We start from the raw sequence: 17,692 nt of genomic DNA, 5'->3' as shown, positions 1-17,692 counted from the left end.
TAAACTAACTTGGTACAGTCTAGTAAATCTGCCCCACAGATTTGTACATTTTTTAGATTTATCAAGTAAAAATTTAGAATGTACTATATATATATATATATGTATAGTTTAGTGTAAAATTTCATTTGTTTTCATAGAAAGTGCCAATAATTATAGGTATAGCTCATGTAGTATACTCCGATACAATAGGTGGCGGTATGCACCTTTCAAATCATGGCTACAACCTGCCAGAGAACCAGAAGAAGAAAAAGCAGTAGAAGAAGAAGGACCGCTTGGTGACCGGAAGAAGACAAGCGCGGTAAACCAAAATATTATTTGGGTAGTAATAGATTCTGCTAAGGCCAGAAAACAACCCAATACCACCACCACACAAAATTCACAGTCCAGTAATACGAAAACGAGTTTTTTTTTATTTATTTTTTTTATCAGCGGTTAGTCGCGAGTCGAAACGAAATTACGACCGTACCCGAAATGCCACCCGAATAAACATTGGATTTATGGAGGAAAGTTAAAGTTGAACTGAGACCGAAAACAAATACTAACATTGCTCATTTACTAGTAACCAGGTAAGAATGTATTAGAGGTCATGTTTAGAGCTTGATTTGAACATCTTTTGAGATCATAGAGGACTCAGAGTGAGCTAAAGTGCAATGTAGCACTGCTAATATATTTCACACTACCACTGTTATATTTTCATTAATGGTTCAATAGGCAACTCTTATAAAAGTGACTTTTTGTCATATTTGCTAAAACTGTCAATATGTAATGACAGCATTACATGAAACACGTAATCTGTAAAAAAAAAAAAAAAAAAGCACTGGCTATCTGTACGGTTGCCGTATCAAAATATCGGTATTCTATCCGTACGCAGCGCCCCTCATTGGCCAGTTTAGGTCAGTTTAGGTCGCGTGTCTAAGACTAAACCTAATCCTAACAAATTGTGTTATAACCTAAACCTAATCCTAACCCTAAAACGATACATACGAGTACTTTGTTAACCGTATTAGTGTCTATTACGAAACTGTGTCCACCGTATCTAAAGTGTCTATTGTACGGTTGTCCGCACGGCAACTGTACAATAGACACTTTCTAAAAAAAACTAAAAAATTTGAAAAAACAGGCTCAATAAGTACCGCCTACTGCAAATTGCCAGAATCTATCGCGACCGAGCAAAACGAACCAATCAGAGCCAGGATTGTGTTTCATCTTCCTCCTCAGCTGGCTCAGGCTCGCACTTGGTTAAGCTCACATCTCAGAGAGCTTAGAGAAAGCAATGGCGGAGCAACAACCATCAGCAAGTAAAAAACTGCCGATACCGCCGTTAGCATTAACAGCTTACACGGCAAAGACGTCGATTAAAAAGTGGAGGCAAGAAGAAAGAAAAGCTAAAAAGAAAGTATTAGACAGAGCCCGGGACAAGTCGAGAATCAACATCGGAGTGGATTTTCAGAGGTGGAGGGAACTCCGTGATCTGAAAGGACTCAAAACTGACGCAGAGTTGGCGACTTTTCTGCTTGACGGGTAATTACCCCTGCCTGATTTACATTATGTTTGATTTGTAATTGTTACATTAGTACTCAGTAGTGCATGTTATATTACTGTGATGTTGCAGTCGGGCTAACGTTAGCTTGTTTTCGATGGTAGTGCTGATGTTAGCTTGTTTCACATACTAATGCTAACGTTACTGGTTGCTGTTGTTTTATTAGAAAGTAGCCGACGATACCTTTATGAAGTGACCTGACAGTTTTATTAGTTTTGTTGTGTGGTTTACTGGCCATTTAGCAATATTCACGCCAGCCTCCTCTGGGGGAGGGACTTTGGGGGCAGGGCAGGAGAGCAGCGGAGGGGGAGGGATCTGAAAGTTGTACTTGTTCAAATTTAATGCTAAGTCCTCTCTCAAGTTATGTACTGCACCTTTAAATTGCTTGATATTGAAAAATTTTATTCATTTTAGTTCGGTTGAAAAATATGTAATATTAGATAAATAATACCTAATCATAGCTTATGTGTCACTCCCCTGAAGCTTCAGTTCACTGCGGATGGTCGTGAACCCCTGACAAATGTTTTGCAGGTGACCACTGTACTGTAGTTTGTACTGTCAGTAAATTTCCCCACTGCGGAATGACTGAATAAAGAATCTTTATTCTAAACGAAAGAAACATGTCAGTCACCAGTTGAAATAGTCATTATCTAATCTATATCACCAGTCTTCGTTACATACTGCGTATCTGACATATCTGTGCTTTCTGCACAAAGCTTTGAGGGTTTTTACTTATCACATCTCATGCTGGTCCCTGAGTAGAGGGCGCTTGTACTGAAGAGGACATTTGGATCATATTGCACAGTCAGCCAGTATGCATAAAGATTTTGATTTAAAAAAAAAAAAAATAATAATAATAAGAATATATTGGTTTTGAACAGGATGTTTTACAGCTGTGGTGATGTAGTAATAGTATATTTATGTTTTTGTAGCTATGAGAAGAATCCATCGTCTTTCCAGTTGCCGAAACGCAGACAGGAGAAACCCCCTCCCCAACATGTTTCAACTATTGTTTCTGAGTCTCTGGTTGACAGGTGAGTTTAACTTGCTCATGCTATGAACATGGCTTTGACCATCATTGTTTTTGGTGGGATATGCTTTTTAAAATTAATTTAAATTATAATATATTTTGCTTACAGGTGAATGAGACATGTGGTAGTTTGGTCGATAATGTGCTGAAATGGGTGTGTCAGCTTTCCTCTGCCCTGTTCAGACCTACTGTCAGATGCACGTTCAAGTTTGTGGGTTTGGACAGAGAGATGTGGAGCTTAGAGGAGATACACTTTAAAATCTGGATAACTCTCCAACATTACTAACCTTAACTTTAAAGGGGTGCCGTTTAGAAATTTGTACAGACTTTCAGCTCTCAGAGGTCCAATTTGCATTTACCTGGAAGTAGACATATGACTTATATATAACAAACCACAAAGGAAGAAGAACAAAAATACCTGCCTGTCATTGCCCGATCTCATCAGAAGCCAAGTAAGGCCGGGCTTGGCAGCATCGCTTTCAGTCAGTCTGCCCCAGGGCATCAGTGGCTACAGTAGTAGCTTACCACCACTAAGTCCGAAATGAAAGAATAATGCCATGCAAAGCGCTTTGAGTCACGATCATAAGGCACTATATAAATCCAATACATTATTATTACAACAGTTTTGTTTCAAATACTTTATATTTCACTCTGAGATTGTTTGATTTGTAAGTTTTTTATTTCACAGAAGCTTTTTTCCTGAATAGAAATGTGAACATAATCTAGCATGTTACATTATATGATATAACCTAGCAATAGTAGCATGTTAACAATAATTTATACTGAATTACCAGTTGAACCGTAATATCAGGTTCGTTTTTCCCCACAGTGGTTTTTCTTTCTTTTTCAGAAGTTTCTAGAAGAGAGAGCGAGAACGCTGAGTCAGCAAACAGCCTTGACAGATGAAGGGAGGTTAGATCTCTGTGGAAGAAAAATAGCAGATGATGAGGATCACTGGTGTAGTCATTTTTCTGTCAGTATTGCATAGAGCCACTTCTAAATCAATAAGAATGCGTAGCTTCCTGTTATTGGTCTGTGTGGGCCAGTATTGGTTTAGTAATTTCATAATCCTTCCTCTGAGATCAAGCATCAGAGATTAAAGCACTGTGTTCTTCTGGGATTGTTTAAAAAAAGAAAAAGCAACAATGTCTATGCCTTTCTTTTCCAGAGACCACAACACCACTGATGAGGAGGATGCGTCTGATGCTGCCTTCAACCACAAAGTTCACTCCAACTCTTCTAAAGGTCTGCACTGTTTACTGCTAGATTCTGTTGTTTGTGTATGAAAACATTTGCAAAACAAGTAAATAAATCAGCAAAGATACGTTTTATTATTCTCTTCTATCTGAGATATTTAGTTGGAAAAGTTGGGCTGTTTATTCGGATCAAGGTGTAGAAATTAATCCACAGTGTGAGAGTTTTTTTTCCATGGGAGTAAAACGTGTCTGTTTTATTTTCTGTCACTAAATATTCATGAACCTTATTAAAACTTAGTATTTGGTAGTGTGAGAAATGATAAATACTGTATGTGTGTGTCACCTGTAAGAAGTAGATCTCCAACTATTAATATTAATAACAAAGATGGACGATAGTACTTTATTAATAAATACAGTATGGTTTGACAAGTTTTAATTGAACACAATCTTCACAAATGTCTAAAGGTCTATGAAACAGACAACCTTTGGATTTTCAACATCTTTTACTAAACAATTCTAAAAAATGTTTTAGATTTTACATGAAAAATTAGAGAATCAAAATAAAATGCTTACACTTGACTATTTTTATCTATTTTTTATTTTATTTTACAATTGTTAATATTTTAGCAAATGTCATTAAAATGTTTACATGAGAATGAAAGCAAAGCACAATAGTTAACAAGAAGTTTGGCGTTAAAACAACTTTTCCTCTCCTTTGTTAGACTCAAGGTGCTTTCACACCGAACGCGACTGAAGTGACTGAAGCAACTTGATTACATTAAAATCAATGTAAATAACGCAACTTCAAGTTATCCCCCTTAAAGCGATGTGACATGTGTAATTAAAGTGACAAATCCTTTGTCCTTCACTGTCTGTAGAGTGGAGGCGACAAAGTACAGATCTCTTCCTGTTACATACATTTGAATATAGATCTGTTTCCTTCCATTGTTAAAGAGATTTGCTTATGTCCTTGTGGTAAAGACATAAAGAGAATAGATCTGTTCTCTTCCTTTGTTACAGACTTGAAGAATAGTGTTTTATTTGCTCTAGGATTCGTTTGTCCAGAAGCTCTGCTTCCTTTTGATCAGTTTGAACACGCAAACAAAGTCTGGAGTGGATCAGGCCATTGTTTCTGACTGGTCTTGGGGCGTTTCCAGTAAGTTAGAAAAAACCCCATAAAATAATAAAAAAAAAAACAGCTCAGATGTAGATGGAAAGCAGTGAATGGGGCAGGCGTGTGGATGTTTGAAGCTTACTGGAATACCCATAATCTTAGCATGTTTAGGGCAGATTATGCAGCTATGTTTTCCCTGAGCGCGGCCTGCAGGGACAACAAGTTGTGACGTGATGAGGAGAAATCGAGTGATTGAGTCACTGATGTGCTTTACCTACTACATGTTCTTCTTTCTACATTTTACTGCTGAGAATCATATCCACACTAGGCTTGGGTGGTAATATGGTAATACTGTATACTGCGGGGTCTTAAAAATAGCAACGATATCAGATTCAATATGCAATGCACTTCCCCATGACTGCACAGGGTCCGCCACACACACACACACACACACACACACACACACACACACACACTCACTCATGTGTCTTCCTGGTTGCCGTGTGGGACTTTCTCCATCTTCTCCGTGGGTGCTCTGTCACGCACGTGCATCAGCAGCACGCATGCACATACTCCATCACAGGTTGTTGAAATGCGTGTGTAGAAAAAAAGAATATAGACCCGCGGGAACTATTTGAAAATTCCGGGAACTCTTCCGCTGTTGCAACTCTCTCTAAACGACCCTGTGTGCGTTCAGCATGTACATCCAAGGTGTGCATTTGGTTTTATAGCACGTAGTGAAAATATCAGCGTTTATAATGCCATATCCGTGGAGACGTGCATTTTTTTGCTGTTCGTTTTCAACACTAACGGGTCCCGTCATAACTTCCGGGTCCCGTCCATCCGGTCTGAACAGCGAACGGTCACACAAACATGAAAATAAACATTTTGGAATGACCATATTACTCCAAAATAATGGATGCACACACTCGTTCTATGTGCAAGCTGTTCATAAAGTTTCAGCTTGAACAAACACCATGTTGGGGAGAAATTTGCGCCACAAACACACACACAAGCAGAACTTCTTTGCTTTTATAGAGAGATAGTCTGAAAGCGGAGTGATGCTTCGCTCCGAGTGGCAGTCAGCAGGGATCACAGCCCCCTCTGTGTGTGCTTGTGGCGGAAAGGAGCTGACGGCAGCAGCAGCTGTTCGGGACAGTAACTACAGTGATACGTAGATTCAAGTCAGAGTCTCTAAAACACCAGAAAGTTTCCATTAACACAAGATACAATCCATACATTTGTCACTAGTCTATATTGAGAAAAAAGTTGCTAAGAGTGTTTAGAAAATATACCGGTAAGGGAGGTTCAGTTTTGGTTTTGGTTTAAAAACAGAGCAGAGAGAGGATTCTACGAATTGCAGCTTTAACTCCTTGAATGAGCCTACATTCTGAGTGAACTCATGCTTTAGTTACTCCGTAAGTTTATCATTTATACCGAAAAAGCGGCGCTGTTAATGATAAGTTCTGTAAACATACAGCCGGACTGAGAAGGAAAATAATTGATCAGTCCTTTCCGCTGTCACTCGGCTCCATTGACAGACACACACGGTGTGAAAGCACACTTAGCCTTATGTCATATTTTTTTTAAATAGTCATGGTAATACCATAGCAGCCTGAAAGGAAAGCTGAATAAAATCCACATCTTTTTTGACTACTTTGTGTTGCTGTCCAACTCGATACCAGAGACCAGTCCCACGTGTTTGAGTTAGCTTAGCATGTAGCGCTGCTGGCTGAGCAGGGTCAAAGGCCGACTCATTAATTCAAATGTTGTTTTTTTTCCAATGGCAAGTTCTTCTAATAACCAATGTTGCTTTGTTTTCTATGAACCAGGTTCAAGTTCTGGAAACACAGAGCATCTCTACATAAAGGATATCATCTCTGTTGTTGTTGTGAAGAGTGAAGATGACGAGGAGAAACCTGTAACTCAGCTAACTGAGGTGAACGTCAAAGAAGAACCTCAAACCTGCAGCTCAGCTGATGTGATAAAAAAAGAGGAACCTGAGGACAACTATGAACAACAAACAGAAACATCATGACCAGCACAAACAGAGACACACAACAACAGACTGATGGACAGGAAAGTGACTCTGTCAGTGTTAGTGGTGGTGGTGGTGATGATGATGATGATGTTTGGGCAGGAACTTCTCACAGACTTTGAATGTATTTACTACATTAACCGTTTGTATTAGTTCTACATTTCTGAAAAGAAGCCAAAAAACCAAAGAGAGGAACCATTTCACCTCACTAAATAACTCCTTATTTTTCTTTTTTAAGAGTTTGAACCTGAAATCAAACTGAATATCATACCGTGGGAACATTCTCCAATAGAGTTTAAGAAAATATATATTTATGAAGAAATTAATAGTTTTTTTTCAACATTGTGTCTGACTCTTTGTTTGCACTGTGTGTGAATAATAAAGATAAATTAGAGCTTCACTTGTTTTTTGTAAATCTGACTTTCTTCCCTTCACAAGTGTTTTTTTCTTTATATTTTAAAGTTGTCCCTTTTTCTCAGGAATCTGAGCAAGATTGAATTCTGACTTTACTCTGTGATATTTGAATAAGCCAGAAACCTCTCCAATTTAATTAATTATTTATTTTATTTTTTTAACCCAGTGACTTTCAGTGGGATAGTATGGTTATGTTCCAGTCCAGCAGGTGGTGGTAATGCGCTGTGATGCAAAACTAAAAAGGAAAGAAAGCTGCTGTTCAACCTGTAAACGTTAATATGGGCTGTAAATATGACATTTTCTAATTGACTTTAAACTAACTTGGTACAGTCAAGTAAATCTGCCCCACATTTTTGTAAATGTTTTAGATTCAGTAAATGCTTTTAATACTACATCATTCATTGCTAGATATACCTGTGATCAAATGTTTTTAGGCCCTTTTAGATCCTCTGTGATCTGGAATTTGTGTCTTATTTGCTCTAAAGCAAAGGGTCATATATGTATATAGGTTATGACCCACAGGATATAGAGGGGGTAAGTAGCATACACAGAGCATTTATTAAATATTAAGGACACAGGACTATACAATAGAATATAAAGTTTAGTGTTGTGTTTTTTAATAAACTAGCAATAATGTAAAGTAGTTCTAGCTCATGTCGTATACTCCGATACAATAGGTGGCGGTATGCACCTTTCAAATCATGACTACAACCTGCCAGAGAACCAGAAGAAGAAAAAGCAGCAGAAGAAGAAGGACCGCTTGGTGACCGGAAGAAGACAAGCGCGGTAAACCAAAATATTATTTGGGTAGTAATAGATTCTGCTAAGGCCAGAAAACAACCCAATCCCACCACCACACAAAATTCACAGTCCAGTATCACGAAAACGAGGTTTTTTTTTATCAGCGGTAAGTCGTGAGTCGAAACGAAATTACGACCGAACCCGAAGTGCCACCCGAATAAACATTGGATATGCGTTCGACTCATTGAGGAAAGTTAAAGTTGGACTGAGACTGAAAACAGATGCTAACATTGCTCATTTACTAGTGACCAGGTAAGAATGTATTAGAGGTCATGTTTAGAGCTTGATTTGAACATATTTTGAGATCATAGAGGACTCAGAGTGAGCTAAAGTGCAATTTAGCACCGCTAACGTATTTTAAAAATAACACTATGCTATAATTTAATTAAAGGTGCAATAGGTAACTCTTATAAAAGTGACTTTTTTGGTCATATTTGCTAAAACTGTCACTATGTAAAGACCGCATTACATGAAACTAGTAATCTGTAGAAAGAAGGGAAAAAAAAACAAACATTAAGCCCCTCCTACTGCAAATTGCCGGAATCCACCGCAACCGAGCAAAAATAACCAATCAGAGCCAAGATTGTGTTTGATGGACTGTCTGACAGCTGTCATCACAGCTCCCGCCCTCTTCTTCCGCAACTAGCTCAGGTCAAGCTCACGTCTCCAGAACAGCTTCAGGAGCTTAGAGAAAGCAATGGCGGAGCAACAACCATCAGCGATAGCTCCGTTCGCAACAACAGCTTACATGGCAGAGACGACAAGTAAAAAGAGGAGGCCAGAAGGAAGAAAACCTAAAAAGAAAGAATTATACAGAGCCCGGGACAAGTCGAGAATCAACATCGGAGTGGATTTTCAGAGGTGGAGGGAACTCCGTGATCTGAAAGGACTCAAAACTGACGCAGAGTTAGCAACATTTCTGCTTGACTGGTAATTACCCCTGCTTGATTTAAATTGTTTGATTTGTAATTGTTACACTAGTACTCAGTAGTGCATGCTATATTACTGTGATGTTGCAGTCGGGCTAATGTTATGTTGTTTTATTAGAAAGTAGCAGACAATATCTTTATGAAGTGACCTGACAGTCTTATTGCTTTTGTCGTGTTGTTCTATTTCATAATATTTTGTGAGATGTCTCACTATGGGATGCAACCTCTGTCTGCTCAGGTGGCTCAGGTGGTTGTGGGTCGTCTTCTGATCGAGAGGTTGGGGGTTCGATCCCAGTACCTGACTGTGTCGAAGTGTCCTTGGGCAAGACACTGAACCCTAAGTTGCTCCCGGTGGTCGACGAGCGCCTTGCATGGCAGTCCTGTCCCACTGGTGTGTGAATGTGAGAGTGATTGGGTGAATGAGCTGATATGTAAAGCGCTTTGAGACTGCTTCAGTGTGGTGATAAAGCGCTTTATAAACTAAGTCCATTTACCATTCTGCATTTCTTAAAAGCATTATTTCAATCTACCAATCCTGATTGGCCGGTGAAGCGCGTCCGTCTGCTAGGGACCCACCCACCTCCTATAAAAGGAGGACACGGACAGACGCACACCATTCAATCACCTTGTTTCCTCTCAGCTATCTCGCGTTATTTGCCAGTTTAACTGTCCACTGGTGGATTTTCCAGTCGACGTACGCTGGCAGAACTAGTGCCTGCTCTAGGTCGAGAAGTGGGAAAATACAGCTCTTACCACCATACAGAAGCCCCCTCCACTAGATCTCTTTATATTACTAGGTGGAGGCTATTTGAGGGGTGGTGCCTCCAGAGGAACCACATTCCTTTTCAGTGCCCGTTGGGAGTGATTTTGTCATTTCTGCAGGACCTGATTGACAAAAACAAAGCCTTTTCCACTGTGAAGGTGTATTTGACGGCGATCACCACCTGTCACGTTAGCTTTGGGGACAAATCGGCGAGTCAGCACCCACTGATCTGCCGGCTTATGAAGGGAGCATGCAGGCTCCTTTCCGTGTCCAGACCACTGGTACCGCCGTGGGATTTGGCGGTGGTTCTGGAAGGACTGAAACGTCCTCCGTTTGAACCACTGTAAGAGGTGTGCCTGAAGTTCGCCTCTCTTAAGGCTGTTTTGTTACTGGCTCTGGCGTCAGCCAAGAGGGTCAGTGACATCCACGGCTTACTCGAGTCAGGGATTGCAGCTGCCTATGGGTCTGCGTGCACACTCGACTTGGGATCTTGCCACATCCTGGGCTTTGTTCAGGGGAGTGTCTGTCCATGACATATGTGCAGCGGCGAGTTGGACCTCGCCCCTCACGTTTGTCCGCTTTTACATGCTGGACGTTTCCGCCTCATGCATGGCACGGGCGTTTTTACTATCTTCATGTTATCAAACTTCTGTCCTGGGGGCTGGTACCGCTCGATAAGCATGTCTGCACGACAGGAATTTCCATGTCCCATAGTGAGACATCTCACGAAATATTATGAAATAGAACTTTAGGTTATGTATATAACCCTGGTTCTATGAGTAATATGAGTGAGATGTCTCACCAGACTACCCTTCTTGCTCAAACAAGGAGAAAAAGTGCTTATTTTGAACGGCCGCGTCTGTCCTGTTATAGGAGGTGGGTAGGTTCCTAGCGGACGGACATGCTTCACCGGCCAATCAGGAGATTGGCAGATTAAAATAATGCTTTTGAGGAATGCAGGCAGAGGTTGCATCCCATAATGAGACATCTCACTCATATTACGCTTAGAACTGGGGTTATATACATAACCTAAAGTTTACTGGCCATTTATCCATACTCATGCCAGCCTCCTCTGGGGCAGGGACTTTGGAGGCAGGGCAGGAAAGCAAGCGGAGAGCGGGCGAGGGATCTGAAAGCTGTACTTGTTCAAATTTAATGCTAAGTCCTCTCCTCCAAGTTACCTACTGCACCTTTAAATTGCTTGATATTGACAAAATTTTATTTATTTTAGTTCAACTGATAAAGATGTAAAATTATTTATGTATTATTAGATAAATAATATTTACTAGTAGCCTACATGTCACTCCCCTGAAGCTTCAGTTCACTGCGGATGGTTGTGAACCCCTGACATAAATGTTTTGTAGATGACTGACCACAAAGTACATGATTACACACGTCTAATGATTTATATACATTCTTATTTATGATGCATTGAAAAACAAATACATGTTTACATGAAAAGAAAATGTATTGCAATTGAGTCAAGGAGAACTGGAGGAGGCATCGTCATTGATATCAGCTCACTCTGAAGCAGGATTTTTTTACACGAGAAACCCATCTATGCATGTGACATGTCTTCACACAGAGTTACGCCCACGCTTTTACTGCTTGTACTGTAGTTTGTACTGTCAGTAAATTTCCCCACTGCGAGATGAATGAATAAAGAATCTTTACTCGAAATAAAAGAAACATAAGTCGGTCACCAGTTGAAATAGTCATTATCTAATCTATATCACCAGTAGGGCTGCTCGATTATAGAAAAAATAATAATCACGAGTATTTTAGTCATAATTAAAATCATCTTTTTTTCTCGATTATATTATTTTTGTAATCGTTGGGTGTAATAATCAAAATCGTAATCAAATTTTGATTAATTGAGCAGCCCTAATCACCTGTCATCGGTACATACTGCTTATTTGACTTATCTGTGCTTTCTGCACAAAGCTTTGAGGGTTTTTACTTATCACATCTCATGCTGGACCCTGAGTAGAGGGCGCTTGTACTGAAGAGGACATTTGGATCATATTGGACAGCCAGTGTGCATTAAATTTTTGATTTAAAAAAAAAGTTATATTAATTTCTTTGAACATGATGTTTTACAGCTGTGGTGATGTAGTAATAGTATATTTATGTTTTTGTAGCTATGAGAAGAATCCATCATCTTTCCAGTTGCCGAAACGCAGAGAGAAGAGACCCCCTAACCAACGTGTTTCAACTATTGTTTCTGAGTCTCTGGTTGACAGGTGAGTTTAACTTGCTGTTTAGAAATTTGTACAGACTTTCAGCTCCCAGAGGTTCAATTTGCATTTACCTGGAAATAGACATACAGTTGTGTGCGAAAGTCAGGGCACCCCTTTAAAAACAGCATATTTTATATATTTAAAAAGTTATATTCATATTTACTGTCTCTCTGGTATATGGGAAAAAAAGACAATATTGTATATATTTTATTTTATAAATTGAACAGAATTACAAAAATGAAAAACATAATTTTGGCATGTGCAAATGTCGGGGCACCCTACAGCATCAGTACCTTCAGTACTTAGTAACACCCCCTCTGGCAGATATCACAGCTTGTAAACGCTTCTTATAGCCAACAACAAGTCTCTGGATTCTATTATTTGGGATTTTTCCCCATTCTTCCTTGCAAAAGGCTTCCAGTTCTGCAATATTCCTAGGACGTCTTGCATGCACAGCTCTTTTAAGATCTACCGACAGATTTTCGATAATGTTTAAGTCGGGAGACTGTGAAGGCCATTCCATTTTGCACATGCCAAAATTATGTTTTTCATTTTTGTAATTTTGTTCAATTTATAAAATAAAATGTAACTATGCATTAATGTTTCCTGACAATATTGTCTTTTTTTTCCCATATACCAGAGAGACAGTAAATATGAATATAACTTTTTAAATATATAAAATATGCTGTTTTTAAAGGGGTGCCCTGACTTTCACACACAACTGTATGACTTATATATAACAAACCACAAAGGAAGAAGAACAAAAATACCTACCCGTCATTGCCCGATCTCATCAGAAGCCAAGCAAGGCCGGGCTTGGCAGCATCGCTTTCAGTCAGTCTGCCCCAGGGCATCAGTGGCTACAGTAGTAGCTTACCACCACTAAGTGCGAAATGAAAGAATGTCATGTAAAGCGCTTTGAGTCACCATAAAAAGGTGCTATATAAATCCAATACATTATTATTACAACAGTCTTGTTTCAAATACTTTATAATTCGCTCTGAGATTGTTTGATTTGTAAGTTTGTTTTCTTTTCACAGAAGCTTTTTTCCTGAATAGAAATGTGAACATAATCTAGCATGTTACATTATATGATATAACCTAGCAATAGTAGCATGTTAACAATAATTTACACTGAATTACCAGTTGAACCGTAATATCAGGTTCGTTTTTTCCCCACAGTGGTTTTTTTCTTTTTTAGAAATTTCTAGAAGAGAGAGAGAGATTTCTGAGTCAGCAAACAGCCTTGACAGATGAAGGGAGGTTAGATCTCTGTGGAAGAAAAATAGAAGATGATGAGGATCACTGGTGTAGTCATTTTTCTGTCAGTATTGCATAGAGTCACTTCTAAATCAATCAGAATGCGTAGTTTCCTGTTATTGGTCTGTGTGGGCCAGTATTGGTTTAGTAATTTCATAATCCTTCCTCTGAGATCAAGCATCAGAGATTAAAGCACTGTGTTTGTCTGGGATTGTTTAAAAAAAAGAAAAAAACAATGACTATGCCTTTCTTTTCCAGAGACCACAACACCACTGACAACACCACTTGTACCTTCAACCATAAAGTTCACTCCAACTCTTCTACAGGTCTGCACTGTTTACTGCTAGATTCTGTTGTTTGTGTATGAAAACATTTGCAAAACAAGTGAATAAATCAGCAAAGATACATTTTAGTATTCTCTTCCATCTGAAATATTTAGTTGGAAAAGTTGGGCTGTTCATTCTGATAAAGGTGTAAAAATTAATCCACAGTGTGAGAGTTTTTTTTTCCATGGGAGTAAAACATGTCTGTTTTATGTTCTGTCACTAAATATTCACAAGCCTAATTAAAACTTATGTTTGGTAGTATAAAAAAATATAAATACTGTGTGTCACCTGTACGAAGTAGATCTCCAACAATTAGTTTTAACTCACTCAGTGCCATTGACAAGATAATTTGTCATTTCAAATCTGAACGCTCAGTGTCATTGACGAGAAAACTCGTCAATTGCTTTTTTTCACGGAAGTTGCTAGGATACACTGTGACGGAGTTCTACTGTGAATATAAGGCTGCTCTGTTGATGTAGTGACCAACTGGTGCCCTGAAGGTGGCAGCAGCAGCGCACCTTTGATTGACAGATTAGCCACTGATGCTAGCATTAGCTAAGGAGGGAGAAGCAGGGATATGGGAGATTATGGCGCTATGAAGTGTGAAGTATCCAGATAAAACTATCAACAAACTGGGCTAAACGGGTCATTTCTGCATGTAGGGAGGAAGAGAAAGTTACGTCTGTGTGATTGACGGGTGGGAACAGATACAAAATACAGTAAGCAAAACATTCAACTGTGAGCCAGATAGCAAAATAATAATAATTTTGCCATCAAAAGCCTTGTCTCAGTGTTGTTTTGTTTTTTTTGTTTTTTTTTAGAAGGAAACCAACTTCAAAGTCACTGAGAGATTTTTTTTATTTTAGAAAAAGTGTGTTTTCTCAGCGTTTTGCTCTGAAACTGGCTATTTGTGTAAAACTTGCTGTATTCAAATGCTGATTACAGAAGTACGAAACAAGCTACAAACTATTTTTTTCTGATGAAAGTAGAGACTTTAATCTGGTGTCAGATTTCAGATTCACAGTACAAAATATGTGGCTCTTTAAAAATCAGTCAAAATGCTCTAAAATGGCTGGCACTGAGGGGGGTAGAAATTCTGAAAATGGCTGGCACTGAATGAGTTAATAACAAAGGTGGAAGATACTACTTTATTAATAAATACAGCTTGTACGGTTTGACAAGTTTTAATTGAACACAGTCTTAGCAAATGTCTTCAGTGTCTATGAAACAGTCAACCTTTGTATTTTCAACATCCTTTACTAATCAATTCTAAAAAAATTTTAGATTTTACATAACAAATAGAGAATCAAAACAAAATGCTTTCACTTTATTGTTTTTATCTAGTTTTTTTAAATTTTAGAATTGTTAATATTTTAGCAAATGTCACTATAATGTTTACATGAGAATGAAAACAAAGCGCAATAGTTTGGCATTAAAACAACTTTTCTCATTTGTTAGACTTAAAAAGAATAGTTCTGTTCCTCTCCTTTGTTACAGTATGCTGTAAATACAACCCGAGCTAAATTAAAGTGATAAAATTAACATTGGTTCCACACCCATTCTGACTGAATCTGGACCTATACTGGTGTTAAAGCAGCCTGAAAAAATCAAATCCACATCTTTTTTTGACTACTTTGTGTTGCAGACGGTAAACGTGCTGCTGTCCAACTCTATACCAGAGACCAGTCCCACATGTTTGAATTAGCTTAGCATTTAGTGGTGCTGGCTGAGCAGGGTCAAAGGCCGACTCATTGGTTCAAATGTTGTTTTTTTTCCAAGTGCAAGCTTTTCTAATAACCAATGTTGCTTTGTTTTCTGTGAACCAGGTTCAAGTTCTGGAAACACAGAGCATCTTTACATAAAGAAGGAACAGGTGGAATTCTGGGAAAATCAAGCAGGATACCAGCTTTGTGGGCAGCAGCAGTCGGATATCATCGCTGTTGTTGTGAAGAGTGAAGATGACGAGGAGAAACCTGTAACTCAGCTAACTGAGGCGAACGTCAAAGAAGAACCTCAAACCTGCAGCTCAGCTGATGTGATAAAAAAAGAGGAACCTGAGGACAACTATGAACAACAAACAGAAACATCATGACCAGCACAAACAGAGACACAACAACAGACTGATGGACAGGAAAGTGACTCTGTCAGTGTTAGTGGTGGTGGTGGTGATGATGATGATGGTTGGCAGGAACTTCTCACAGACTTTAAATGAATTTACTACGTTAACCTTTTGTATTAGTTTTACATTTTTGAAAAGAGGCCAAAAACCCAAAGAGAAGAAACATTTCACCTCACTAAATAACTAACTTAATAACTCTTTATTGAAGAGTTTGAACCTGAAATCAAACTGAATATCACACCGTGGGAACATTCTTCAATAGAGTTTTAAAAAAATGTATATTTTTGATGAAATAAATAGTTTTTTCCCCAATATTATTGTGACCTTATTTTAACTCTTTGTTCGCACTTGTGAATAATAACAATAAACTAGAATGTGTAACTGGTAATGATGTTGGGGAAATGCAAGACAGATTAAGGACTGTCTTCAGACTTGATGAGAGCTCACTTCGATGTATGCACGTTAATTATTTATTTAGATATTTTCTGTGAAGGTAATAAAGAACAAGGCTGTGCAAATTGTTTCTTGGAACTTGGGAAAAAAAAGCTTTGCAGATGTATTGTTGCTGATGCAAAGGGTCAGTCAGTTATAGACTTTATGAAACAGCTAGTGGACACCCGTTTCTGGTAAATCTGACTTCAATCCCACGATTTCAAGGTTTTTGTATCAAAGTCAACAATATTTTTTTCTTAGAAACTGACGTTTGTCTGATTATTCATCTCTTACATGACATCTGACAGGTTTTTTTTCTCCAGGAAAATATCTAAATTAAAATCAGAGAGCATCACTTCTGTTTGTAAATCTGACTTTCTTCCCCTCACAAGTCTTTTTTTTTCTTTTTAAGTTGTCCCTTTTTTTCAAGAATCTGAGCAAGATTGGATTCGGACTTATATATTTGCATAAGTCAGAAACTTCTCCAATTTTTGTGATGTTCTGGCTACCAAAATAAAATACCTAAATATATATATATATATATATCCCATTCATTTTCCCATCCACACTTGAACTTTTTGATGATGTCATAGGTTCTCTCAGAGTCAACAGCTCAATGTTGACAGGTAGTCATGTTAATCTTGAGTTTACCATGTTACTGTAAATTTTATTGAAAAAGAAAAAAAAACACTACTGTTCAATCTATGAACCTTAATATTGGCTGTAAAATGACATTTTCTAATTAACTTTACACTTACTTGGTACAGTTTAGTAAATCTGCCCCACAGATTTGTAAATGTTTTAGATCTTAACAAGTAAAAACTTTAAAAACACTAAATCATTTATTGCTTGTAGATCCACTGTGATCTGGAATTTGTGTCTTTGTGTATTTGATCCAAAGCAAAGGGGGAATGTGGATACTGTCATCATACATAGATTATCCCTTGGTTTTATTGGCCTGGCTAACTTATGATGGAAATGAAAGAGAAGACGATACATTGGTGATGAATAGGAATGAAGAAATAGTACAGCTCACTTCACTTCTCTAAAAAGCCCCAGCAGATGTTCTAATTCTCCCCATATCCTGTGATTGTCTCATCCCAGACCACTACCATAGATGAACACACAGTTGCTCACTGAATAGTCAGGCTGAGCAACAGATAGGCTTCTCTTTTTTTAAGGTTTAAAAACATTTTCTATTGGGTCAGTGTGACATGAAAACTAAAAGATTCCATTTTCTAAAAAAAACAAAAAAAAAAAAAGCACAAATTCCACCCAGAAAGCATGAGGATGTTCGTAGTTTGTTTTTGATTTATTGGGTCCATAAATGAAAAGAATGCTTTAAAATGACATTTCTTGGATTGACTCCAGTTGTTTGCATGAGTGAAATTAAAAATGCAGTTAAAAAAAAGTTACATTTTTGAAATTCTGATGTTTTTAAGACATTGTCTTAAAAATATAGAAATATGGTGAAAAGTGATTAAAAGTCA

The 17,692-nt window shown here is 38.2% G+C and overlaps 2 protein-coding genes across 3 annotated transcripts; both read left to right on the top strand.

Moving 5' to 3' along the window:
• The first annotated feature begins 252 nt into the window (after positions 1-252).
• On the top strand, positions 253-7,318 carry LOC114461402 (uncharacterized). Of its 2 annotated transcripts, XR_003673834.1 has the most exons (5): positions 253-1,521; positions 2,473-2,574; positions 3,421-3,543; positions 3,739-3,815; positions 6,713-7,318. XR_003673834.1 is itself a non-coding variant. In XM_028443407.1 (4 exons), exons 1-4 carry the CDS (start codon positions 1,274-1,276, stop codon positions 6,916-6,918), a joined length of 633 nt encoding a protein of 210 aa, XP_028299208.1. In that variant the 5' UTR covers positions 253-1,273; the 3' UTR covers positions 6,919-7,318. The 2 variants fall into 2 exon arrangements, 1 of the variants encoding a protein (XP_028299208.1); XM_028443407.1 differs by lacking the exon at positions 3,421-3,543.
• A 744-nt stretch (positions 7,319-8,062) lies between these two features.
• On the top strand, positions 8,063-16,288 carry LOC114462164 (uncharacterized). The gene is made up of 5 exons (XM_028444849.1): positions 8,063-8,118; positions 8,780-9,063; positions 11,967-12,068; positions 13,584-13,651; positions 15,478-16,288. The coding sequence occupies exons 2-5, from the start codon at positions 8,831-8,833 to the stop codon at positions 15,741-15,743; spliced, it is 669 nt and encodes a 222-aa protein (XP_028300650.1). The 5' UTR covers positions 8,063-8,118; positions 8,780-8,830; the 3' UTR covers positions 15,744-16,288.
• The last annotated feature ends 1,404 nt before the right edge of the window (positions 16,289-17,692 follow it).

Source organism: Gouania willdenowi, chromosome 4 (genome assembly GCF_900634775.1).
Source record: "Gouania willdenowi chromosome 4, fGouWil2.1, whole genome shotgun sequence".
In the NCBI taxonomy this organism is placed as follows: Eukaryota; Metazoa; Chordata; class Actinopteri; order Blenniiformes; family Gobiesocidae; genus Gouania; species Gouania willdenowi.
Note: the sequence above shows the minus strand (reverse complement) of the source record. Positions and strands in the feature narration are given on the sequence as shown.